This window comes from Hyalella azteca, unplaced genomic scaffold, assembly GCF_000764305.2.
Source record: "Hyalella azteca isolate HAZT.00-mixed unplaced genomic scaffold, Hazt_2.0.2 contig13225, whole genome shotgun sequence".
Classification (NCBI taxonomy): Eukaryota; Metazoa; Arthropoda; class Malacostraca; order Amphipoda; family Hyalellidae; genus Hyalella; species Hyalella azteca.
Window position 1 is genome coordinate 538,098 of NW_025943154.1, and position 25,884 is coordinate 563,981.

Below are 25,884 nucleotides of genomic sequence, written 5' to 3' on the forward strand. Positions count from 1 at the left end.
AGGAGGGCTATTCTATTCCCTGTGCCCATGGAGAAATATTATATCATATATGTTCGTGATTTCTTTTGTCTTTTTAAACCTTCAGAGGCTTTACATGCTTCATAGGCCTTCAATTTGATTGAAAGTATTGAGCGAAATAGGATTATGTGCCTAGTGAAAGTGATGTCATTGTGGCTATAAATAGAATTGTAATTTTTAAGTATTTATTTTTATTTGGAATATGATCAGGAAACTCTGAAAAACCAGCTCATTGCTGTGTTAGGCGTTATGTACCTTCAATTTGGCTATCTCAACCAACACATATCTGTTTCAGAGGTAGTTAAATGAAGCGGGTGGCTTTTGGGTGGGCGATCAATGGCCACTTTATTGGCCAGCGATTGGCTCCGGCCAACCGCTAGCCATCTCTTTCGAAAATATCATTGAAAGCATGGAGTAATTTTACACCAATCAGACAGACCACGTAGCTACGTTCCAGCGTTTGTTTTCGCAAATGTAAGCCGTCAGTATTTATCCTCTGCACCAAACTAGCATCTGATCAAACGCCCAAACGTCGAGAAGGATGATGGATATAGGTGCCTCATGGTGCATATAATTTTCTTCTCGTTCCAAATAACATAACATAGTGATCTCGGCGCTGAAGTGTAGGCCTGATGTGGCCTGTCGCCGATTCTTTTCCTTTTCATGCCTTGTTCACAGAAGATCTAATATCGTGTCATTTGACCGGATCTTTTCACGACTGACGAAAGTCGTACTGTACCAAATAGAGTGATGACAATCGTTCGTATGTTTGACAACTACACGAAGTTGTTCTGACATCAATATGGATCCTACTATGTTCAGAGGTATCAGACATGTGACCGCTGAAGTTCCACCAAAAGAAGTAGATCCGCTAGATCGCTACATTTTATCGTCTAAAATATACAGAATAAGAGACAGTCAGATAGACCCGGAAAGAAGATGCAAATTGTAACGTCAAGGGAGAATGGGATGATGTGAAACCTGCGAGTGATGAGGGGATTTAGGGCCCAAAATTGGGATCGATTTACGTCCTGTATTTCAAAATTAGTGCGGCAAAAAAAAATATATTCATGACATCATAAGCATGACTTTCGGTCACATAACAGAACGAGCCGTCATTCAGTTTTGCATAAGCTTATTATCCCCAATCCTAGAATGTGGCTTTATAATTTGTCATCATAAGCTAACGAATATTTGCAGTGATGATTGAGAATGTCAATAGAAAAGCAGCCAAATTTCAAGTTCAGGTGGAAGAGTAGCCGTATCCTGAACATTTGCACAGGCGCGAGCGTGGTGATGTGTTCAAGGAACGCAAATGACGACAGCCATCGAACAGAGATATGAAACGCCATCAAGCTACAGATGCAGAAGTATAGGCTCAACATCAGAGAAAAAATTTCCTCTGGAAGAATCTTTTCAGCTTGGCGCAACTTGCATGCTGCCTTTGTCACTTCGCGATCTATAAAAGCTGTGAAAAGCTCCATTGACGACTATTGGAGGATAAATAGCAGTCCGGGCGTCTCTGACAAGCTTGAGACATTTACGTTTTTGTGCGTAAAATTGCTCTACCTATTTAGCGGTATAACTAAGATTTTGCCGTGTCTTCACTCTGATTATGCCTAAGGGATGCTTCGGTACGACATTATGATTTTCCATGAACATTAACCTATTGGAATGCTCCGAATGGAGGATGCCTCAACAGAATAGAGCGGTGAACAAGCCTTAGAGAGGCCTAACTAAGCTTCTATGAGTCCGAGTATGAACATCTTCAAAAACAGACTAGACGAAGCTATGCAGGAGCATATGCTCAGTTACGGATAGCAAATTATTGCCTAGCAAATTACGGACCAGGCAATAAGTCCAGCAGCTATCTCAATCAATCGTCAGCTATGGAAAGATCGGGTTCCAAAGGCCGGGTCCCTTGTGAATCAAGTCACGAACAGTTCAAGAATCGGCAACAGGCCATGGGCCTATTTCTTCAACGCCGACACTTCTATTCATGAGGTCCAAGTCAAACAATTTATACGATTTTCGCTCGTAAATTTTTTCGAACCGTTTCTGATATCTCAAGTTTATCCATGAAACTATAAAATTCTTTAGAATAAAAGAACACAAATGGAAAAATGTGTACTATCGATGTCAATTATTAGCTTATAGAGAACAAAGATTCAAAATATTTTTCCCACATGAAATATTGACCGATGAACTCGAATGGTACAAATATCGGCAGCACACCGGAAACAAATTTATTCAACATAAGAAAAATTTAATCATTATCGGTGAAATTAAAAAAAAAATAAAGAATCTAGAGAGTCTCACTTTGTAAGGAAACAGGGAAATATGAATCCTCACACAAATAAATCTAATTTCCAAGTCGAATTGTCAACATATGTAATTATTAGGATAATCGAATTGAAATAAAAAACGCTCATAGAAACAAATTAACAACACACTTGCACTAAAAAAAATTGTCACTTCTAGGTTTAACCCCATAACATTTATAATGTAAAGGAAGAGAGAGAGCAACTCAGAAGAAATGCTTAATCAAATTAGCTACGAAGTATCAGATTCAGGCGATCGTCAATTACGGTCAAGGATATAGAGAAATCAATGGGCATGTTTGCTATAACAAATACTGAAAAAATTTTTACGATTCCCGAGCAATCTTGAGGATCGTTTGCAACCTTGCATGGCCCATGCATGAAATTATTTAGTGCACGAGTTGGTGAATGCAGTGTAGCTAAGCCAATTGCCCAGGTATTCGTCGTTTTCTTTTTTTAAACATTTTGGGGTTCCAGTACGATGATCTAAATTAAACGAAGACCTTTCTCATGAATAATTATATAAGACCAGAGTTTTTACGAACAATCGGTTTCTCCACGTTTCAAATAATGCAATAGTTATTTGTTACTAGTATTAGTTTTTCCTTGGGTATCCCAAAAAGATAGCAACGTAAAATTCAATAGAATCAATAGTCCTTATGGACAAATTATCAGCATAATCTTAGCCTTTATACTTTAAAATTTGTTTCTCAGATTGGCCCTCGTATAGAGAAAATCATGTTCTAAATGTTTTTTTTTGTGTTCCAACAGAGTCTCAGAGAGCGTACAGATTCGTCCAGGGTAAAGACTGGGGTTTTAAGAAATTCATCAGAATGTTCGTAAGGGTGCGCAGCCGTAGACCAGCAAATTAATTCTCATATCAGCCCTGGTGCCAACTTCAACCATTTGAATGCTATAGATATTGTCATCCTGGTGCCATACTTTCAAAATTCGCTAAGCGAACGTAAGTACTTACGCTCTATTTTCTTGCCTATGATTGGTGGATTTTGCTTGAGAGGTCATCAATGATTGGCTGATGAACTTACGATCTCTTAACTTTTTTGAAAGTATAGGCCCTGGCACCTAAGCAGCTGTGGTCAATGCATCTCTTGGTAATAAGTGGCTGATTCAGTTTTGGTCCTGAACACAAGTGACGGAGGGAGGAGTTTGACACGTACACTTGATCTTGGTCTCGGTGGTTGCAAGCTGTCGTCCTCTGGCCACGATGACGCCGCCGAACTCGCACACATCTTCGGTCACGCCTGCGAGGAAAATTCGGTTATCAGTAGCCTGGGGTCTTAATTGGGGCACTTGTAATGAAAGCTTTTAAAATTGATTAATGGGTTTTTGAATTGTCAAATCACTTGTCATGGCGTACTTCGTGGGACAAAAGTTTTTCGTAAATAATCTGTTTTGTTAACAATTTCCTCGTTTGTCCTATCCATATTACTATACTACTTGAACTGTGATCGCTACGTCAGAAGTTGAGCTGCTATAGAATCTGCAAAAATAAAATCAAGCTTCGCGTTCTTGACGAACATTTCTCACCAGTATTATCGTTATAAACTGCGTTCACTGTTCTCACTAGCCATTATTCAAGAACATTTATTTTCAGTGTTGTTATATACTGGGCTCACGGGTCTTACAAACCGCTATTTACTAACATTTTCGTTGATTAATTGAACTGCACTCACCGTTCTCGTAAAACCAAGCTCATTAACGATATCATGAAACGGGTTACCGATACAAAAGTATACCACAACGTGGGTTCAAGCGAAGAAAGATATATTTTTAAGTAACATCGAGTTAGGTGTCCGATATTCTATTACTTTATCAAATAATTCATCTTAATTCATTTAATAAATAACTCACCGTCAGGATTGGCCTGCGACTGGTCAGAGGCGATACGCTTGTCACCCACTGTAAAGACAAGGCAAACGTTAATAATTTTTCGTATTAAAGAATTTTTTCTACAGCTTTCTTGTTAGTTAATTCGTCCTACACTGTTAGAAAAATTACCGTTAACGGTATTACCGGCGTTTCAGCGGCCGGTCAGCACGTGAAATAAAACACCGTGTTGCCGTTTTTATTCTAATTTAACACTAAAAATCCCTAAAACCTCTGATAAAAATGGCGAAATAGTTTATTTTCACGGGGCGACCGGCCACTAGAACGCCAGTGGGACCGTTTTTTCACCGTTTTTTATAACAGTGTATAGGATGCCTCTATTAAAACGCTCGCCGATCCATAACCCGTTGCAACTCTACAAATTAACGGTACTTTTCATTTCATTACGATGTAAGAAATATGCTAACCTGTAGTGAACGGTAATTTATTGCAAAATACGCGAAGAATTGAAAAAGAATGCGTTTAGGATGTGAATAAGAACCTACTAGAAGGCACTTAGAACTCGCAGCGTTTAATTGATACGCTTTTCAAAAATCTTTAATAAATATTTGCAACATTGTGTCAGTCAATTTAAACATTTGTCAGGATATTTAGTGTAACTATAGATTGTTTGAAAAAAATATAGCTTGGTACTCACTGCAGTGAGTGACAGATTGCATTTTTTCGTCCGTCCGTGACGTGAAGTCACAGACTGACGTCACGGACGGACATGACGAGCACAATAATGCCTCTTTCCCATAAATGAGAAAATGCGCTAAAAAGATATAGGATAATAAAGTTATTATGTAGGCTACATGCGGTACTCACAGCAGATGTAAGTGATAGGGCAGCACCTCTCCTTGTAGTACAGCGGCACGCAGCCGCTGCGGATCCGCTTCACGCTCCTATAGTGACAGAGTGGAAATATGAGTGTAGAGATGTTCATGTGATTTGAAGTGGAAATGCTTTCTTATTAACAGAGTGGTGCAAAAACGTGTATTCCATTCAATATCGTCCATAATAGTTGCAACAAAAACTTAATATAAAAAATAAGTTAATAGTCCTTGATAGTTGCAACAAAAAATAATCACATAAAACAATTTTAAAAGAATTTGGGGATTAAGGAGAAGCAAATGAGCATGCTTCAGTGAGAGATTTATTATAAATTCAAGTTTATCATTTCTATTGTACCATTTATTTATAAACTACAGATTAGGAATAACAGAGACGTGGAATTCATTATTTCTGCTAAATCTATTCTTTTTATCAGGTGTTAAACCAAGCATTTCTAAATCTAAAATACACTATAGAGCAAGCGATGGCTAACCGCGTATCAAGCGGCTAACGAAGCTATGCAGGAGCATATGTTCAGTCTTAAAATGCCTAGCAAATACGGACCAGGCAATAAGTCCAGCAGCTATCTCAATCAATCGTCAGCTATAGAAAGATCGGGTTCCAAAGGCCGGATCCCTTGTGAATCAAGTCACGAAAAATTCAAGAATTAGCAACAGGCCATGGGCCTATTCCTTCAACGCCGACACTTCTATTCTATTGTATTCTATGCTGTTCTATTCTAGTCTATTCTATTCTATTCTAACCGCGTATCATAGCCGCAGTCAACAGGGGTGCAGTTATCGCCGTAGGGACTGGTGTAGTTGCGGGCGCACACACAGCGTTGACAGGGCGCCGTGTCGAAATACATCTTGTCGCCCTCTTGGTACGTACGGCCCTCAGACGAGCAGGTGACACCGTCAGTTCTTGGAGGGGGTTCCATGGCGCCGGGAACTGGTGACACTGTAGTCGGATAAAACATTGAACTAATCTATATCACCGCAAGAGTTAGGGTTAATTGAGGAAAATGGTATGTAAATACACATAGCGCCGGGAACTGTGACACTGAAGTCGGATGAAACATTGAACTAATCTATATCATCACAAGAGTTATGATTAATTGATAATAATGGTATGTAAATACACATAGCGCCGGGAACTGGTGACACTGAAATCGGATGAAACATTGAACTTATCTATATAATCACAAGAGTTAGGATTAATTGAGAATAACGGTATGTAAATACACATGTTGTAAATAAATCACTCGTATTTCAGATTATATCATGTACTCTTTTCACTCGTATTTCATTTCAGTTTAAATCATGTACTATTAAAATACCGATGAGAATTTGAACAGATGAAGAAAATAATTCGGCACGAACAGCTGCTGAGATCTCATGGCGATAATTTTTCAGAGGAGTGTGTACATTATCTCATGGAAACATGTTCAGGTAATTTAAAGCGAAAGACATTCAGCGTTGCTCTGTTTTGACGAAAAAGTAGAAAAAGTGTAGGTATGATCCATGTAAATCCACTTAAAAAATCATTAATAAACATACACCTGGTAAGGGTTGCCTTTCCTCCAAATGTTGAAAATTACATCTGACTTAAGGAACACCATCCATTGATATTCATAAAAAAATTTTGATATCCTGATCGTAGGCCCGGTATACAAGCTTAGCTAATATCCTATCTGCTGGGGTAGCATTTTTGATCTCAAAACGAACAGTGCTGGCTTATAAACTGAAAAATTGAATATATAGTCAATTGAGTATATAGTCTATTGCGTATATAGTCTATTGAGTAAATAGTCTATTGAGTATTTAATCTATTGAGTATGTAGTCTATTAGTACATAATCTATTTTCGCTATTGAGTATATAGACTATTGAGTATATAGTCAATTGAGTAAATAGTCTATTGATTATATAGTCTATTGAGTATATAGCCTATTGAGTATATAGTCTATTGAGTATATAGCCTATTGAGTATATAGCCTAATGAGTATATAGTCTAATGAGTACTCAATCTATTGAGTATACGGTCTATTAAGTATTTAATCTATTGAGTGTACAGTCTATTAAGTATTTAATCTATTGAGTATATAGTCTATTGAGTATATAGTCTATTTAAGGCGCAACACTGACCGCATTCCTTGTCATAGGAGCAGCACTGGTCAAGCCTGAAGAGTTGTCGGCAGAAAGGATCAGGGGCTTGGAAGAGAGAGGGACACTCCACCGAGACGCAGATCAGCTCAGCGCTGCGGGCCAGTGACACAATTGCTAAGTTAAGTATTATAAAAAAATATAACTCAGTACCCACTGCAGGGAGTGACAGAGAGCGCATTTTATCGTCGACCAAAACTTGAGGTCACGGACGGACGGACGGACAGACAGACAGGGCGGACATGGCGAGCACAATAGTGCATTTTTTTCCATAAATGAGAAAATGCGATAAAAAGGATCGATATAATTTGCAGTGTGATTTGAAAAAAAAAAGATTTTCTGCGTTAAACCAAACTATTTATTGAAGATGCATAATCTGCAGCTGAATCTGTTACAATCAAGGATGTGAGAAGTTTTTTCGTTATTAAGTTTATTAAATTCAAATATTGAAACACTGACTTGAATAAAAATATTTCTCAAAGATCAATTTTAAACCGAAGCTAAAATAGTTTGTGAAGATGTAGCGCGGGAATTAATACAAGAAAGAAAAGAAGTGATAGAATCCAAATTAAAGTATAGAATAATAAAATATTAATTATAACGTCCATGCATCAATACATTGTTCTTAAGAAACTTTTTAGCCGAGTTTAAATCTTTGGATCAACTAATTTTATTTAATTTGTGTCAGTGGGCATAGCCTGGACAAAAATTTCTCTTTGATTGCGAATTTTCGAATATGTTTGAGTTAATTTATATTTACTTATTAACCTATTAATATATTTGAGTGAATTATTGAATACAACTGCAATATTAAAAATGGAAGATGACCATAAAATTGATCAGGGTGAAAATTGCATTTTATTTAAAAATTTCCCTGATAATTAATGCGTCGTATTCTCACTAACTCGGAAATTCCTCGTGAACACCGGCATCTCGAGCAGGGATCTCTGACGGGTACGTCGGCGCCGAGGTCGTACGTCTTGCCTTCGTAGACACAGCCTTTCTCGCCACTGCTGGGAATCTCTGTGATGCGTAATGATTTATATCTTAATATTAGGTATGCTGTATATTAAAATACGGTTGATGGAATCTCTGATACGTAATGAAGATTTATTTATATCTTGATATTAGGTATGCTGTATATTAAAATACGGTAGATGGAATCTCTGTGATACGTAATGAAGATTTATTTATATCTTGATATTAGGTATGCTGTATATTAAAATACGGTAGATGGAATCTCTGTGATGCGTAATGAAGATTTATTTATTTCTTGATATCCGTGCCGTAAATGCTGTATATTAAAATACGGTAGATGGAATCTCTGTGATGCGTAATGAAGATTTATTTATATCTTGATATTAGGTACGATATATATTAATATAAAATTGGGTAGAAAACATATTGCGATAGTAATGAAGATTTACTTATATCTTAATATTAGGTAGGTATGCTGTATGTTAATACGAAAATAAGGTAGAAAACATATTGCGATAAAGAGAATCATTACTCACAGCTGACATTAATAAAATTTTGCTGCACTGATATTAGTTTAGGTATGCTGTATATTATAATACGGTAGAAAACGTATTGCAATAAAGAGAAACATTATTCACAGTTGACATTCATCAAGTTTTACGGCACCGATATTAGTTTCGTACAGATTATGAAGTTAGGAAGTGTTTAATAGTCATTTAGGAGGGCCAAACCTTTATATTACACAATACTAAGCGCAAAAAAATATCCATGCACTATGGAATAAAAATCTCTTGGTTCAAGCATTAATTTCAAACCGTGAAGAGGAGTGGATCATAACATTTAATAACATAAAGATGCGGTCATAGATTTCAATTTATGTGAAGTTTACCTACGAATATTGAATTTATGTGCATAGATATCAAAGTAGTGTATATGAAAGGCTGGGTATGGTCCTTTGATACATTTATCGTTGATGATATTTGACATTGAACAACATAATTTAATATTCACCGCAACATCCGATTCGTCAAAGAACGTCTTGTTAGATTAGATTAAATCGACGAAATACCATGTCATAAAATATACCAGTAAACACACCAACGCCTGAATCTCAAGCTCGCCTATACATATGAATGACTTGCAAACTTCACAAAAATCAAATTAGAATTCATCTGCCTTGTTTCAAATTAAAATCTGTCGACAAGAAGCATAAGCGTAAGCAGATTCGAAATTGACAAGCAGATTGAATATGTATGCATATCGAATTAATTTGTATTCAAAGAGTGGCTATACATTTTTATTCTATATTTTAGAAATCATGTCTCAAAAACACGTTTTTCAAACTGTGTAACACTTTTCCGTGGTAAGTACAACCGTGTTCTGAGATGACTAGGGATAAAATTGTCATGATATACATACACGGGCCATTACCCAGAATACTACGGGCGAGAGACAGACTGACCAGGCCACGTGAATATGCTAGGGATATATGGGTCATGATATATATGGACCTTTACTCAGGATGCGAGTGAATGACTGACCAGAGTACGTGAATATGCTAGGGATATAGGGGTTATGAAATATATATGTTTTTTTTTTACTCAGGATACTACAGACGAGAGAGAAACTAACCAGAATACGTGAACATACTAGGTATATAAGGGTCATGATATATATGGGCCATTACTCAGGATACGAGTGAATGACTGACCAGAGTACGTGAATATGCTAGGGATTTAAGGGTTGTGAAAAATATATGGGCCTTTACTCAGGATACTACAGGCGAGAGAGAGAAACTAACTAGAGTACGTGAACATACTAGGTATATAAGGGTCATGATATGTATGGGCCTTTACCAAGGATACGAGTGAATGACTCACCAGAACACTTGAAATTGGTAGGGCAGCAACTGCCATCCTTGTACTCAGGCACGCAGCCACGGACGGCCATGTAGGCAACCTCGCGGTGGTTCGGGCATCTTTTTCTGTCGCACGTTGCGTCTATACGAGAAGGAGTAATTTTATATAATGATACGAGCACGAATAATTCGCTATGAAGACTTAAATTTTTTATAATGATACGAGCACGAATAATTCGCTATGAAGACTTAAATTTTATATAATAATACGAGCACGAATAATTCGCTATGAAGACTTAAATTTGTAATTTTATATAATGATACGAGCACGAATAATTCGGCCATGAAGAATTAAATTTGTAAATCCATATAATAATGGGAGCATGAATAATTCGCTATGAAGATTTAAATTTGATCCGTTTAGATTGACATTAAATTAGCTTATGCGCTATTATAGAAAGTAATTGAATGAATTTGTTGCTAAAAATAAATAATATTTTCATGTTAGATATTTAATTAATATTGCTTTAAAATAATTGCTGTACTGTAAAAATATTTACCTAGCACAGGAGCATCGCCTCCATCCTAAAATAGATAATATTTGCTTTTTAGATATTAATTAAAATTGCTTGAAAATAATTAATATATTGTGAAAATATTTACCTAGCACAGGAGCATCGCCCCCACAGGTGCGCTGGCACTCGCTCGCGGACTCGAAATTGTTGTCGTTGCCCGCGCAGCCGCCGTACAGGAACGCCTCGCAGCGGTTGTTTTCTGCGTTGAACCTGCCATTGCAACGGCAGAGATTGAAATTAGCTTTAATATATGATGTCAACCATTAACCATTAACAACAATACCATTGTCAACCATTAACAACAATAACGGAAGATGTTAATTGAATTCAAGATGGTAATTGAGCGAAGTTTTGTTAAAAAACAATGAAAATATGACGATTTAAAAGTTGGCTACAACATATGGTGAAGAATAATAACAATAACGAAAGATGTCAATTGAATTAAAGATTGTAATTGAGCGAAGTTATGTAAGAAAAATAATGAAAATATGACGCTTCAAAAGTTCTTCAACATATGCTGAAGAGTAATAACAATAACGAAAGATGTAAATTGAATTCAAGATTGTAATTGAGCGAAGTTTTGGAAGAAATATAAAGAAAATATGACGCTTTAAAAATTAGCTTTGAAATATGATGCTAAGTAATTACAATAAAGTAAGATGTTCATTGAATTCTAGATTGTAATTGAGCGAAGTTTTGTAAAAAAAATAATGAAAAAGTGACTCTTTAAATCACCTGCGAAATTCGATAGAACGCCACGTTTTACACAACATGCATTGTCAAACCATTAAGAAATTATCATGCCTTAAGAATCACAAAAAAAAAATAAGATTGCCAAGAAACACAGCTCGAAACAATCTATGTCACCACAAGTAACGCCATACCTAAATTTAATAGCGCATGCTATCCACGATTTAACCGAATTATGAGTAACGTTGCATTTCATTTAATTGTCAATAATGGTATACGGGGTACCCTGAAGCCAATAATGGACAAAATTGTTCACCTGAATCGCCTAAACGAGGCGAAGCAAAGCCCCGAGTCAGCAGGCTTGTAGCAGCGGCTTGTGTCGGGCACCGCGGCAAAGGATTAATTGACAATAATGGTCTACCAAGTAGGAAATTAAGGACAAAATTGTTCACCTGAATCTCCTAAACGAAGCGAAGCAAGGCCCTGAGTCAGCAGGCTTGTAGCAGCGGCTTGTGTCGGGCGCGGCAGCAAAGGACGAGGGTCGCTCGTCACGTCGAGGGGAGGGGAGGCAGGCGCGTCGGTCGCAGGCCACTACTCCAGCGATGCAGCGACACCTGTTGCAGTCCTGCAGCCATCTGTGGGTCGTGGGGTTGATCATTGATATTTTTGGGGCAGGGTGGCCCAGTGGGCAGTCCTGCAGCCATCTGTGGGTCGTGGGGTTGATCATTGATATTTTTGGGGCAGGGTGGCCCAGTGGTTACATGGGCAGGGTGGCCCAGTGGTTACATGGGCTGGGTGGCCCAGTGGTTACATGGGCAGGGTGGCCCAGTGGTTACATGGGCAGGGCGGCCCAGTGGTTACATGGGCAGGGTGGCCCAGTGGTTACATGGGCAGGGTGGCCCAGTGGTTACAGTTCAGAGTATCAAGATTGGCGCAGAGAGGCGCGGGTTCGATCCCAGCTCTGTGCGCCAGTTTCTGGTCAGAATCGGCAAGGAGGCCGGGTGGTTAAGCACAGCAAAATTGTAGCAGTGAGTTGCGAGCTCGAGACCGCAAAAAGCTGTGAATATTCTGCGATGTTAAGAATCGGCGACAGGCCTACGGCCTAATAAACGCTGAAACCGCTATTATTAAGGGGTTTCTCATTGATATTAAAATATTGAAGAAACATAAAGGCTGAAATAGTTAAATATTGTTTACCTCGTCATAAGCGAGTGCAGACAGTGTAACTTATTTGGATTATTATTATAGTAATAATCTAATGATAATAATAATAATATAATTATTATAGTTATTATTATTTTTCATGGGTGCAGCTAAGGCTCAAGACTCACGATGTGCCGTCGACGCACTGCTCGTCGGAGGGCGCCGGCACCGGCGTACGGCCGCGCGTCACGGCGGCGATCGCCGGTACCGCGCGCGTCGGAGTTGTAGCTGCTTTGCGCCTCCGGGCTGTACAACAGGGGCCAGATTATCAAAACTTCGTAACTTTTTGTACCTACGACAAAAAAGTTGTGTGTTACGTAAGTACACCCTAATTTTGGCATTATCAAAACTTTCGTATGTAAGACTTAGCTAAAAGCGTATTATCAAAACCATCTGGCTAACTGACCAATCAGAGGCTTTGGATTTGCTCTTTTCCCAAAGCTCCAGTAAGCTCCTCTCGATCCAGATACGTTGCAGTTACGTATGTTGCTGCAATACGAATTCAGACTAACAGCACGTTAAGCTAAAATGAGAAAAATTGTAATAAGAATCTTGTTGTGGCTAGGCTCATATTAATGTATTTTAGTTACATGCTAAAGATGTAGCACTTATGATTTTAAGTAAGGTACGACCTAATTGCAGTAATTATGACCTAATTGCAGTAATTATGACCTAATTACAGTAATTATGACTTAATTGCAGTAATTATGGCTTAATTGCAGTAATTATGACTTAATTGCAGTAATTATGACTTAATTGCAGTAATTATGGCCTAATTACAGTAATTATGACCTAATTGCAGTAATTATGACCTAATTGCAGTAATTATGCCCTAATTACAGTAATTATGACCTTATTGCAGTAATTATGACTTAATTACAGTAATTATGACTTAATTACAGTAATGATGACCTAATTACAGTAATTATGACCTAATTACATTAATTATGACTTAATTACAGTAATTATGACTTAATTACAATAATTTTGACCTAATTATTCTAACTATGACATAATTACAGTAATTATGACCCAATTACTGTAATTATGACCTAATTACAATAATCCAAGTGACGACGAAGCCTCAAGACTGACCGCAGCTTCGTCCCACAGCGCAGGTGATGCTGTCGTCGACGCAGTGACACCAGTTGCAGTTGTTGGCGTCTAGGAAGACAGAGCCGTTGCTGCACTGCGGGCCTACAATTTTGTAATCTGCAAGAAAATTTAGACTATGCTAAATCCTTTTAGGCGCATTTTCTCATTTTTGGAAAAAAGGCGCTATTGCGCTCGTCATGTCCGTCCGTCTGTCTGTCTGTCCGTGACTTCACGTTTGCGTCGACGAGAAAATACGCTCTCTATCACTCACTGCAGTGAGTACCGAGTTATATTTTTTAATCGAGGCAGGGTTCGCAAAGGTTGTGAGCGTTCCGATATTGCCACCCAGAGAAATGAACGAGAGTTCATCCAAATACCGAAGCACTTTTTGCCCGTGTGAGGGTCATCCTAACCCATTTTGGCACAGCAATACGTTGTATCAGTGCTACGGGTAAAAAGTGAGTCTATAATCGGACAATATGAATCATTAATTTTTCTGAATGAGCATCAATTGAAGTGTTTAAGGGGAGCGTCTACCCCAAAAATTATCTCGGCTATTTACAAACGGATCACTCTGAAACTTGGTACACATATGTAAAATGGAAAAAAACTCACATTTTGTTCCTGTAAATTTTTCGAAAAAAATGAAAGAAAACGTGAAATTCATAGAAAACGGTCAAAAAAGGGGGTACTTTTGAAATCTCCTCCTAGGATTTTCAAGCTACGACATCGAGACACATATCATTCGATGCGTAAAATCTTTATCTATAAAACGACTTACCCGTTTTTTGAAATTTCTAATTTTTGCGGGTGTGGGAGCATTTTTCGTAAAGTTTTCGGAATTTTTTCGATTTTACCCCTTTCCACCCCCCTTTTTCAAGAATAAAATTCAAACTATGACGAAATTGAAAAAAACGGCTACGTCGTTTTGTAGATCTATTCTTTGCGAATCGAATGGTATATGTCTCATTGTTGTAGCTTTAAAACTCTAGGAGGAGATAGGTTTTCCGTGACAGTAAGTGTGAATGTTGAGGAGAACGCGACAAAGTCCCGCGCACACCACAATATGCGTTCAATGTAGCATAGATACCAAACTAAACGTTTCTGGAGCTTGATTACACTCAAGGATGATGGGAGCAACTACATGCGCATCTCTCCCTACAAAGCCCAGAGGCACACTGAGTCAGACCTCACAAAAACACTATATTTGTAGTGAGAGATGGCAGTGGTACCGTTGGATAGGGCAGAATGTCAGCTTTAAAATTAGTATGAAAACCGAAAAAGTAAAAATTTTCAATTTTAGGGTAGACGTTCCCCTTAAAATTAAAAGCACTTTCCTGCCGAAACTTACGAAACAAATTGGTGTCAAGCACGTTATCGAACTCCTCTAATTCAGCTGTTCTTACTTGGATTAGAAAAGACTAACTTCTGAATATTAGCTGAAGCGACCACTTCTTCCATTCATGCTTTCAGTAACAAACGGAGAATGATGCGTTATGGAACTTAGAGATCTCGCCTAAATCCAAGAAGAGTTTACCATACTATATTAATTGTCTCAATCATGCTAATGCGGCACGGCAAAGACTGACCAGACGAGAACGATATTAATTGTGTCGATCATGTTTCGGTGGCGCTGCAAAGACTGACGAGGCCGGCACAATATTAATTGTATTAATATTGTTCACTACAAAGACTAACCAGGCAGACAGAACATCTTGGTGCAGAGCTTAAGGCCCTTGTTGGAGCAGCGGCAGAAGTTGCAGGCCTCGCGGAATGACGAGCCCGGCCGGCACTCCTCGTATGATTCGAGGGTCGTGACTTCGCTTCCTGTAACGTACAATAAATTGAATTACTGAACTTGAAGTTTATTATGTAAAAGATACCTAGATGGGGAAAATTTAAGAAGAAAGAACTTGTTTGGTAACTCTACCGTACGGAGAGGCTCCAAGCTGAATGATTCGCGTTGCAACCAATTTAAGTGAGGAATTACACGAAATAATTGGGCTAAGAAATAGCTGCTATCTTATGTGTGTAATTTGTTTCTTATTTTGTGCTCATTTATCAAGTTTTATTTATCCTTTTACGTCAATGACGATCGCATTTACCATACGATTTTGAGCTTAATATGTCTGGGGTTGTTGAAGGCTTTGCTATTACATTTATTCACTGAATAAGCATCGACAGTATAACTGTAAAATGTCTTCCGAACGAGTTTAGGTTCATTTTAATATCCTGGTGAAAATAACGTCCGAGAAAAAATATTTTAATTCGAATATCAATATTCGGTTCCAAGAAAAAACGTTTCAGACAATGAAATTTTTTTTAAGTTCATTCAAGCGTATTGACGAGATTTCTCTTCGGCTGAGTATTGTTCTGTAATTTTGCCAATGTAAGTTGAAAACCCATTCAAGCAATTAACAAAGCATTGAAAAACTTCAGGCTAGGCACTAACAGACAACTTTTACGACCGGAAAAGTTGTCTGCTGACGTGTTGCTTTGGTGTTGCTCGTTGATATAGGAGACTCGTACAGCCAATCATTGGATATCTAGAAATTTTTATACTATTTACTCTACAGGGCGTTTTAGGCTATAATTACTTCCATATATTGTGTCATTGATTGCCTGGATTCCGAAATAGACGTGTCAATTTAAGCTTGAATTTAGAGCTACCCATTCCGGTAATAATCGTGATGCATACTAAATTTTTTTTCCCTATTTAAGAAAAAATTTCATTGCAACTCCTGTAATATTGAATTTCATAGCGATGAGCACTAGAAATAATTTAGAAAATAAATTATTATCGTTGGCAATAATTGTCGTAGAGACCCAATAAAACCGTGACAAATGAAAATAATAAATGAATAAATAAATAATAATTTCTCGAACAAAATCTATTCGAAACTTTTATCCTGGACATTACTAAAAATCGCCAATTGCGGTACATGGTATTACTTCAACAAATGGGCTACGATCAAGACAAAATAAATTACAATCGAATTATGAATTTGTCCCAAAAGAAATTGAGTACTGGAGCCGACACCTAAAGTTATACGAATGGATAGACTATTGAATATGAAGTTATAAAGTTATATATATAAATATAATATATTTATATATATATTTATATATATAAAGTTATATGAATGGATAAACTGAAAAACTTAAGAATATGGTTCAGTTTATTATGGTACGAATTTATTAGAAGTTTGGCGTTTGAATTCTGTACACATAATTTACAAGCGTATTTACTGAGAAAGGCAGATTGAATAGTTGTAAGTTGAACTCTATAATATTACAAATTAATAATACTAGGATTTGCTGTGTGGTTGATATAATGAATCAAATCTTGCTATCTACAAATTTAATATTTATTCTACGTAGGAAAGTATCATACACCAAAATAAATCATATACGTCACGGTAAAAATACTCAGGAAATGTCTAAAGGGTTAAATTCCATTTTGCGTGAAATTACCAATACTCTAAACAATTTTCCTACACAAATTATAGTAAATTATTAATTCGTAATACATGCTGCAATTGAAGGGGTAATTCAAAATTCAAGCAGCAATACGCAGAAGAGTTTCATGTAATGCAAGAATTCAAGTGGAGGATGCTCAATCAAATAGTACTCGTGTTGTGAAAGAGGCTCTAATTAATTAATTCGATAAAAAAATACGTGCTTGATTATTGAGATTCAAATGGTGCAAGATGCTACAACTCACTAGAAAAAGGGGAGACAATATTGAAGAAAATACAACTGGAGCTAGAGGCCTCAGTTGAAAAAAAAGCGAACTGGAGCAAGATGGCTCCCTATATTATACCGAGATGTATGTTTAAGATTAAATGGAGATAAAATCGTCAGCGAGAGTACTGGAGTTCATCACTTTCTTACTTTGTATAATAAATTTTTTTCAGAGCGATGTGCGGCGAAAAAAGAAGGTGGCATCAAACATTTGAAAAAAGCTGGCTAATTACCCGAAAAATGATTAACCGTTAGATTAAAAATATACATATTTTTCACTATTAAATTAGTAGTTTGACTTTTAGGAGCCTTTATTCAACTGATTAATCAAGTCCAATATAATTTATATTTTTATGCAAAAACATATATTAACATTAAAAATCCACCTAAAACGAGTTAAGTAGTTATGTGACTTTATGAACACATTCATCTCGAATTAGAAAAAAAGAAAGGAACGGCAGAGACAGACTAGGCGGGCCCAATAATAATTGTATCAATCATGCTACAGAGGCGCTGCAAAGACTGACGAATTTTTGTTTGAGTAGTCAACTTGGCTCCAGATGAATTTCATGCAGAGTTGACAAGCGGCATGCACAGAGAATTAATTTAATAAAAGATGTGGAGTGTTTAAATGGGATCAAATCAGATCGAAATAAAGTGCCGTGATAACAACATGTGGCGTTAAGTGGCACCGCGCGGCAAAATGTGGCACTGCACGGTGTAATGTGGCACCCTTGTTATCCTTAGCACCATGCGACTGCAAGTGTCACGAGGCCTTATTTATTGGTTAATAATTTTACGAACCGAAATTATCCGTCCAACCGTGTAAATCTAGATTACTCGTAAGCTTTTGTTTCATTTAATCAAGTGGGAACATCTCGCATTTAAGACATTTGTATCATTTTGATGCGAGATCAATCGCTGTTAGCTTCGTATAATTTAATTAACTAAAAGGTGAGTTTCCAAGTCCATGCTTATCAGAGTGCTGTAAGTTAGTTTTTATATGGAATGAACATTTAATCTAGAATTGCAGGATTTGCAGCCGAGAAATATTTATTAGAAAGCTGCTCTATACGAACATAAGCTACGTTCGAACATAATGGCTTTTCAGTAAATTAAGCGAATTTACATTTTTATGATATCAGTGTACAAGACATCCAACTGAGTATTTACTTGGTGATAAAACGCGAATAAATTCATTTGTTAATTGCAGGAAAGATAAATTTACATGCATAGAATTTTAAAAGAAGACGTCATTCGTCATGCTGACGCTAAAGCAGAGTTGTTACCGGAGCACTTTCTGGTGGTGCAGACAGGCCTGCCGTCGCCCCCACACTGACACACGTTGCAGTCCTGCTTCCACTCGGCCCCTTCCTCACATGTATCATTTTCTTCAGACTCTGAAAACCCATGTAAATTTTGAATGCTTAATTCTTATTATCACAAGTCGAATTCCACGTCATGGGCCGTAAGAAAGGCAGTTCAGAGCATAGGAAAAATAAATAACTAAAAAAATAGTAATTCACTTAGTCTAGTAATTCTTCGCTAACCCAAATCATGTTTACTCTCCTCTCCGATACTAAAAATCCGTCTAATCTGAAGCGAACTCAAAGATGATTTAAAAAAATACACGAATGGGATAGTAGCTACTATTTGCATCTACAAAAGAAGAAATTCAGGCAAATTTTCAGCGCCACATGCATAGCTAGTAAATTTTCCCTGCAGCAACTATCCCACACAGTAACTATCCCATACGGCAACTATCCCAGACAGTAACCATTCCATACTGTAAATATTCCATACAGCAATTATTCCATACAGTAACTATCCCACACAGTAACTATCACGCACAGCAACCGTTCCATACTGTGAAAGCAGCAATACAGCAACTATCCCATACAGTACAGTAGTTAATTAGTAGATTAGATTTAAGCCTCCATACTGTAAATATCCCATACAGTAACTATTCCCTAAAGATACAATATAAAGTATTCAAGACATACTCTCAGGGTCACAGACAGGGTCGTTGGTGCAGACAGAGGTCTGGTCGTCATTGCACTCGCACTTGTTGCACTGGTGCGTCCAGCGGGACCCAGACTTGCACTGCACACTGGCGGGAGTGCCTTCCAGAGTACCGTCTTCCAGTACCGTCGCGCCAGGCAGAGGCGAAGTCAGAACATCTGCCAAAATTGTATGATATTTGGGGCTGAATTCAGCAGCAATTGATTTAACCCTCTGATTTTAATTTGTTTATTGATTGATTGGGTGCCTTCCAGAGTACCATCTTCCAGCACCGTCGCGCCAGGCAGGGGAGAAGTCAGAACATCTGCCAAAATAGTTTGTTATTTGGGGCTGAATTCAGTAGCAATTGATTTAACCCTCTGATTTTAATTTGTTTATTGATTGATTGAAATTGATTTAACCCTCGCTGATTTAACCCTCTCTTTACTGAAGGGGCTGTTCGGTCCAAGGCCATTGTGTACTAATAGCGTTGAGGATCCGTAGGCAAAGGCTTCAATTCGGTTGCGAATTGTCGGAACGGATTTAAAAAAACAAGGTGAGCTTTCGAAGAAACGCGTTGCTATTTTTACTTTTAGCAGAGAGGATGAATATTGTAATTGCTATCATGATCAAAGCTTAATGAAATTAGGATAACAATTATTATGAAACATAAAGAGTACTTTCTCCAAGAAGTTAGGGAACCGGTTCTTTCGTCCCATTGTTATATGTTGCTCACGCACAAGCTTTAATGAGGCTTTTATTATTATCAACAATAACTTAGTTCCGTCTTTCATAAGTGAAATCAATCAACTTAAAAGATGTTTTCGTGGGACATAAAGCAGGATTGCAGTTAATATAAAATGGCTGCCAAGATATTGAATGCGCTTCATTTTCCCAACACTCTGCGAAAATGTTTAAAAAAATTAGTAATGCGATTACTGCAATTAATGTTGTGAAAAACTGCCATTTATGTGGTATGAATTGATTGAATTGATATTTGATGAGATTATCGAGAATAGGACCATAGTAAACCTGTTGCCCATGTTAACTTGCTTCTCTTGATACCCTGTTATCATGGTATTTGATGTCATCAAATACCATGATGATGACATCAAATGATGTCATCATCATTTCAGTGCAACATCACCATGGAAACCTATCACCAAGGTTACATCACCATGGTAACTCGTCAAAACGGTAACATATCAAAACGGTAACCTGTCACTAAGGTAACATCATCGTGGTAACATCACAAAGGTAACATCATCATGGTAACTTATCACAATGGTAACCTGTCCAAATGGTAATCTGTCACCAAAGTAGCTTATCAACATGGTAATTTATCATGCTAGTAGCGAGAATCACAAGTTACCAGGGCCCATACTTTCAAAAAAAGTTAAGAGATCGTAAGTTCATCAGTCAATCATTGACGGCTTTTCAAGCAAAATCCACCAATCATAGACAAGAAAATAGAGCGTAAGTACTTACGTTCACTTAGCGAGTTTTGAAAGTGTGGCCCCAGGACGTACCATCAAAACAGGCCATCTCTGTACACGCAGCTCTCCCGCCCACACAGCTGCACCAGTTGCACCCTTGCTTCCACCGCGCGCCCTCCTCACACACAATGTCCATTCCTAGTAAACAGAAACTGGTCAGCATCATGATATATACATGTTATGGTTTCGTATGATATTTAATTATTATATATTATTTATTGATTTATTATAAAATTATTATAAGTTATAATTTATTACTACGGTTTAATTTCTGTGGACACATTGCTATGTAACAAATGGCAAATGTGTTTTCTGATGGGAAATTTCCGTAGATTCAAAGCTTCTTACAACTTACTGCTAAATCATGACAATTCATGTACAATACATAAACAGCTGGAGGCTAAATTTGGAAAATGTAATTGGTTCTGATTTAAAAAGATGTGAAATGGACATTTTCAGACCAAACGTAGCATGAATGCGCACGTGAAACCCCCTATAGCATCAAAAAATTCAAATTTATGAAATAGCGTAGCTTATTATTTATTTATTTCAAGTCTAACAAGGTCACAATCATCCTGCATGTTTATCAACTTAACCCTCTACCGACGTATGTCACTCTCCGGGAACATAACTTTCAACTCAAATCATAAGTAAACTATTGAGTGTAGCAACCTGAGGACGTTTGTACGCAAGAGAGAACATTTTAAAGTTGTCGTACGTGGCGGCAACCATCAGTGCAAGTCATTTTGCGCTCACTAGAACGTCTCCTTTTTGGTAAGTAGGCTTATGACAGTGGCTCCGGTTACTGCAGAGTTCCGGTTACTCTTGTCAGGCGGTAGAGGGTTAACAAGATTTTTTGAGTCAATTAAGCCTAAAACGCAAGGCCCTGACACTGACTTTTGACCTTATGACTCAGAGCCTTTTCGACCTTATAACTCACTTTTTGACCTTATGACTCGGACTGACTTAACAAGATTTTTTGAGTCAATTAAGCCTAAAACACAAGGCCCTGAAACTGACTTTTGAAGCATGCCATGAGGGTGCAGACACCGAGTCCTCTCTCGGTGCAGGTACACCAGTTGCAACCGTCCACCGAAAACCGGGACCCAGGTACGCAGTCCCGATCATCTCTGGGCACATCCACGCCAGTGCTGGGCCGTGGCTGTACTTGAGGTCGTCTTGGGTCTGGTATAACCGCGGGTCTATCCTCATTCTGAGGTCTCTCCTCGATCTGAGGTCGTCTTGGGTCTGGTATAACCGCGGGTCTATACTCGGTCTGAGGTCTCTCCTCGATCTGAGGTCGTCTTGGGTCTGGTATAACCGCGGGTCTATCCTCGGTCTGAGATCTCTCCTCGATCTGGGGTTGTCGAGGGTCTGGTATAACGGCGGGTCTTCGAAAAGCTGCGATAAAATCGCCGAGTTAAACTTGATTAAGTTTACTAGTTAGACATGCGCCTGCACCTCTTTGAAACCGCAGTACATCTTATTGAGTAATGTAAGTTAGTAAATAACTTGAGTAAAATAGACCTTGGTCTAGTTGATCTTAAATCAACTTGTATTCCATATTCTAAAAAACTCTGTAACTGAAATCAGGTCAACTAGATTTGTATGCTCTTTAACGTTTTGCGATGCCACTTGATTCCAACACTAAAAATAAAATTTCAGATGCAGTAAATTTCCCGATATGGTTGTTATTGTGGACAAGGGTTCGAATGACGTCATAAAACAACATCGTCATGTTTCAAACTCACCAGCACGCTTTCACATTATTGAGTGGCATGCGATACTGGCGCCGAGACTTGACATTTCTTTAATCAAATCGTCTATTATGCAATCACAATAGCTCTGAGCTAATGTCACGTTAAATTAAGAAATATATATTAAATTAATTTAACATAAGTTTTAAGGTTTCTGTTATGATTTTAAGAGTATCAAATTGGGAATTAATATCAAATCTAATTTTTTGCTCGAACTCCATTTTGCATTGCCTCACGATTCCAAATACAATTTTTGATCAAGATACTATCCTCAAGCGACGGCATTGTAAGTATTGTCTCCGAAAAAAAACATTTACATCAACAATACTGTTTCTTCAACACATATAAAAACACTATAAACTATATAACAAACATTTAATTTGCTGTATTGGTTACTTACGTCCAATACAAGCCCTGAGGGTACATATAGCGTGACCGTTGGTGCAGGTACAAGTGTTGCAGTCATCCTTCCATGTGGAGCCTTCGAGACACGCAACTTCCGTCAGACCTTCATTCTCTCCGGCTGGGGACGAAACAATATAAAAGGAGATTAATCAAATTAAAACATTAAAAATCATTCCATTTTATGTGTGCCTAAGACTGAAATTGGACATGCGCGGTAGGTAGTAGCATTTTTATTAGTCAGTCCGGACTCATCCTTTCCAGCTGATGATAAAATAGATGAACATAGAAATGAAAATTGCTACATAGGTTAAACGGCCTCGTGAAAAAATGCAAGTTTCTGCAATTACACGACATGTATTCAGTAACATAATACTATGGGGTCGAAAAATGTGTGTCGATGGTTCAATTCCAAAGATTTTTAATGACGTTTCTTTTTCAGATAGTTAAGCATTATTTTATCTTCAAACATTCATAAAGAGTTGATTATCTGACTGACTTCGAAAGTGTACCTACGTACCTACATAGCAAAAAAAAAAAAAAAAAAAAAAAATTCGATCGATAGCAATAAAAATGGTCAATGAAGAATATTGAAAGGTAATTGTCCTTTTCAAGCACAAAACTTATGATGCAGCCCAACTTACAAAAAATGGATTTGTGAAAAACGAATCTCTATCACGCATGTCTTTAAATTATACCATTTGCAGCGCCTCCTAAACCAAAATCTACTTAACCTAACTTTGACTGGCTGAGACATTCACTTCATACGAATTGTTTGGGGATTTTTTCCAACTGAGAATCGCTATTAATGTTAAAAATTTCGTTGGATTCTAATTTTGCCCTATTCAAATTGTTAAACATGAAAACAAATTAAGTCTTCTTTGATTCTGTTCGATCCGCGAGGTAATCTACAAGTATGTCCACGTCATCAGGATTTTTGTTTTCAATGAAGTTTTATTTTCTATAACCCAAATGTAGGCATAATCAATAATCGATCATCACTAAGGATAATTTATTCACCTGGTTTCGTGGGGCAGAGACGCCTACTGCACACCGGTCTGTTGTTTGTGCAAGAGCACCAGTTGCAGTCCTTCTTCCAGACCGCACCCTCTTGACACGTGTCTTCCACTTCTGCTCGAACAACGCATGGCAAGTATATTAGTGCACGACTGACTGTGCGTGATCTCGAACCAACGTGCGTTTATATAATCCAAGAATTTATAGTCAAAATTTTAATCAATATGTTGAATTTAAAGCCTCACCAGTAAGGCAGCCTTTGAGGGTGCAAGCCTTGACGCCGTTTGCACAGTGGCAGTTGTTGCAGCTCTCGGTCCACGTTGAGGTGCCCACGCAATCGGGTTCGTATTTCGCTCCTTCTTCGGAGGTCGCTGGCAAATCCGCAGCTGTAGGTAGAGCGGAAAACAGACGAGGCAATAAATGATAAACGTTTGCACGTGAAAATTGTTTCTCTGCAGCTAATTCTCGTATAACACGTACCAAATACCGTATTTAGAATTTGAAATGGGTCACCGGCAATTCCGAAGCTGTGGGTAGAGCGGAAAACAGACAAGGCAATAAATGATGCACATTCGCACGTGACGATTGTTTTTTTCATGTTTTCTGAAATGAAATGCATAAAGCGTTTTTATTTGAAATAGAATATTTCAAAGCTGATCGGAAAATCCAAATAGAAAGTGAAATGGGAAGATAAAAATGTAATCGGTTTTAGTTTTACTTACTTGAAATTAGTCTGAATTGATTTATGCAGAAAATTATGACAAACACATAAATCTTCTTGGTTATCATGCGCTTCTATGATGACAGGCGATTCAGATGAAAGAAAAACGTTGCAGTAAAACTTGTGCTGTAGTTGCAAAATCTTGCCAACAAAATGACGGAGCAACTGAATTTCTTTTAGTACGTTGATAAATATACTTGAATTATACTACGAGTCCAAAGGAACAACAATTGTAGGAGTACTTATCTCTAAAACTACTAGAAGCCTGGAGAATACTAAAAGCGAAAATAACTAGATGCCTAGAGGGCCTCAATTTAAGTCTCATGAATAAAAAAAAGAAACACGAAATGCCTGAAGCGCACGAAGTTTCTCAAGTTCTGCGCAGAGTCTCCAAGCGAACCAACAAATACAGCCTGACTCTCACTGAACTTAAAAGATCCCTTCGAAACATGAAACCCAGAGTTTGTTTAGAAACACTAACCCAGGGCTATGCTGACAGCATCACCCTTGACGCTGCCCACATAGACAAATGAACACAGCTTAACAAGGTTCATACGCATGGATGGCTGGCTCCTTACATCTCGGTGTCACTACCACTGCGCTACAGTGGCTACCACTGCGCTACAGTGGCCACCACTGCGCTACAGTGGCCGCCACTACGCTACAGTGGCCACCACTACGCTACAGTGGCCACCACTACGCTACAGTGGTACCACTACGCTACAGTGGCCACCACTACGCTACAGTGGCCACTAATACGCTACAGTGGCCACCAATACGCTACAGTGGCCACCACTGCGCTACAGTGGCCATCACTGCGCTACAGTGGCCACCACTACGCTACAGTGGCCACCACTACGCTACAGTGACTACCACTACGCTACAGTGGCTACCACTGCGCTACAGTGGCCACCACTGCGCTACAGTGGCCACCACTATGCTACAGTGGCCAACACTACGCTACAGTGGCCACCGCAACACCACAGTGGCCACCACTATTGGCTCACCGTCAGTGCAGTGGCCACCATTTACTACTATACTACTATACAGTGGCCACCACTACGCTACAGAGGCCACCACCGCTACAGTGGCCGCCGCTACGCTACAGTGGCCACCACTACGC

The 25,884-nt window shown here is 38.2% G+C and overlaps 1 protein-coding gene across 3 annotated transcripts in view; it reads right to left on the reverse strand.

Annotated features, from left to right (window-relative positions):
• Nucleotides 1-3,381: 3,381 nt before the first annotated feature.
• Nucleotides 3,382-25,884, reverse strand: part of LOC108665013 (kielin/chordin-like protein) — a 37,332-nt gene continuing 14,829 nt past the window's right edge. For 2 of the 3 annotated variants that reach the window (XM_018151725.2, XM_018151724.2), the window contains exons 9-27: nucleotides 24,286-24,426; nucleotides 24,044-24,154; nucleotides 23,022-23,144; nucleotides 21,885-22,265; nucleotides 20,898-21,002; nucleotides 19,371-19,547; nucleotides 18,657-18,767; nucleotides 15,322-15,450; nucleotides 13,624-13,740; nucleotides 12,657-12,774; nucleotides 11,778-11,960; nucleotides 10,724-10,845; nucleotides 10,083-10,202; nucleotides 8,130-8,247; nucleotides 7,207-7,319; nucleotides 5,825-6,020; nucleotides 5,055-5,131; nucleotides 4,212-4,259; nucleotides 3,382-3,601 (exon numbers count right to left, since the gene is read on the reverse strand). In XM_018151725.2, coding sequence (XP_018007214.1) covers nucleotides 3,468-3,601; nucleotides 4,212-4,259; nucleotides 5,055-5,131; nucleotides 5,825-6,020; nucleotides 7,207-7,319; nucleotides 8,130-8,247; nucleotides 10,083-10,202; nucleotides 10,724-10,845; nucleotides 11,778-11,960; nucleotides 12,657-12,774; nucleotides 13,624-13,740; nucleotides 15,322-15,450; nucleotides 18,657-18,767; nucleotides 19,371-19,547; nucleotides 20,898-21,002; nucleotides 21,885-22,265; nucleotides 23,022-23,144; nucleotides 24,044-24,154; nucleotides 24,286-24,426 — 2,624 coding nt within the window. In that variant the 3' untranslated portion in view covers nucleotides 3,382-3,467. The remainder of the gene's footprint in view (nucleotides 3,602-4,211; nucleotides 4,260-5,054; nucleotides 5,132-5,824; nucleotides 6,021-7,206; nucleotides 7,320-8,129; nucleotides 8,248-10,082; nucleotides 10,203-10,723; nucleotides 10,846-11,777; nucleotides 11,961-12,656; nucleotides 12,775-13,623; nucleotides 13,741-15,321; nucleotides 15,451-18,656; nucleotides 18,768-19,370; nucleotides 19,548-20,897; nucleotides 21,003-21,884; nucleotides 22,266-23,021; nucleotides 23,145-24,043; nucleotides 24,155-24,285; nucleotides 24,427-25,884) is intronic. The other variant, XM_047883545.1, reaches the window with a different exon arrangement.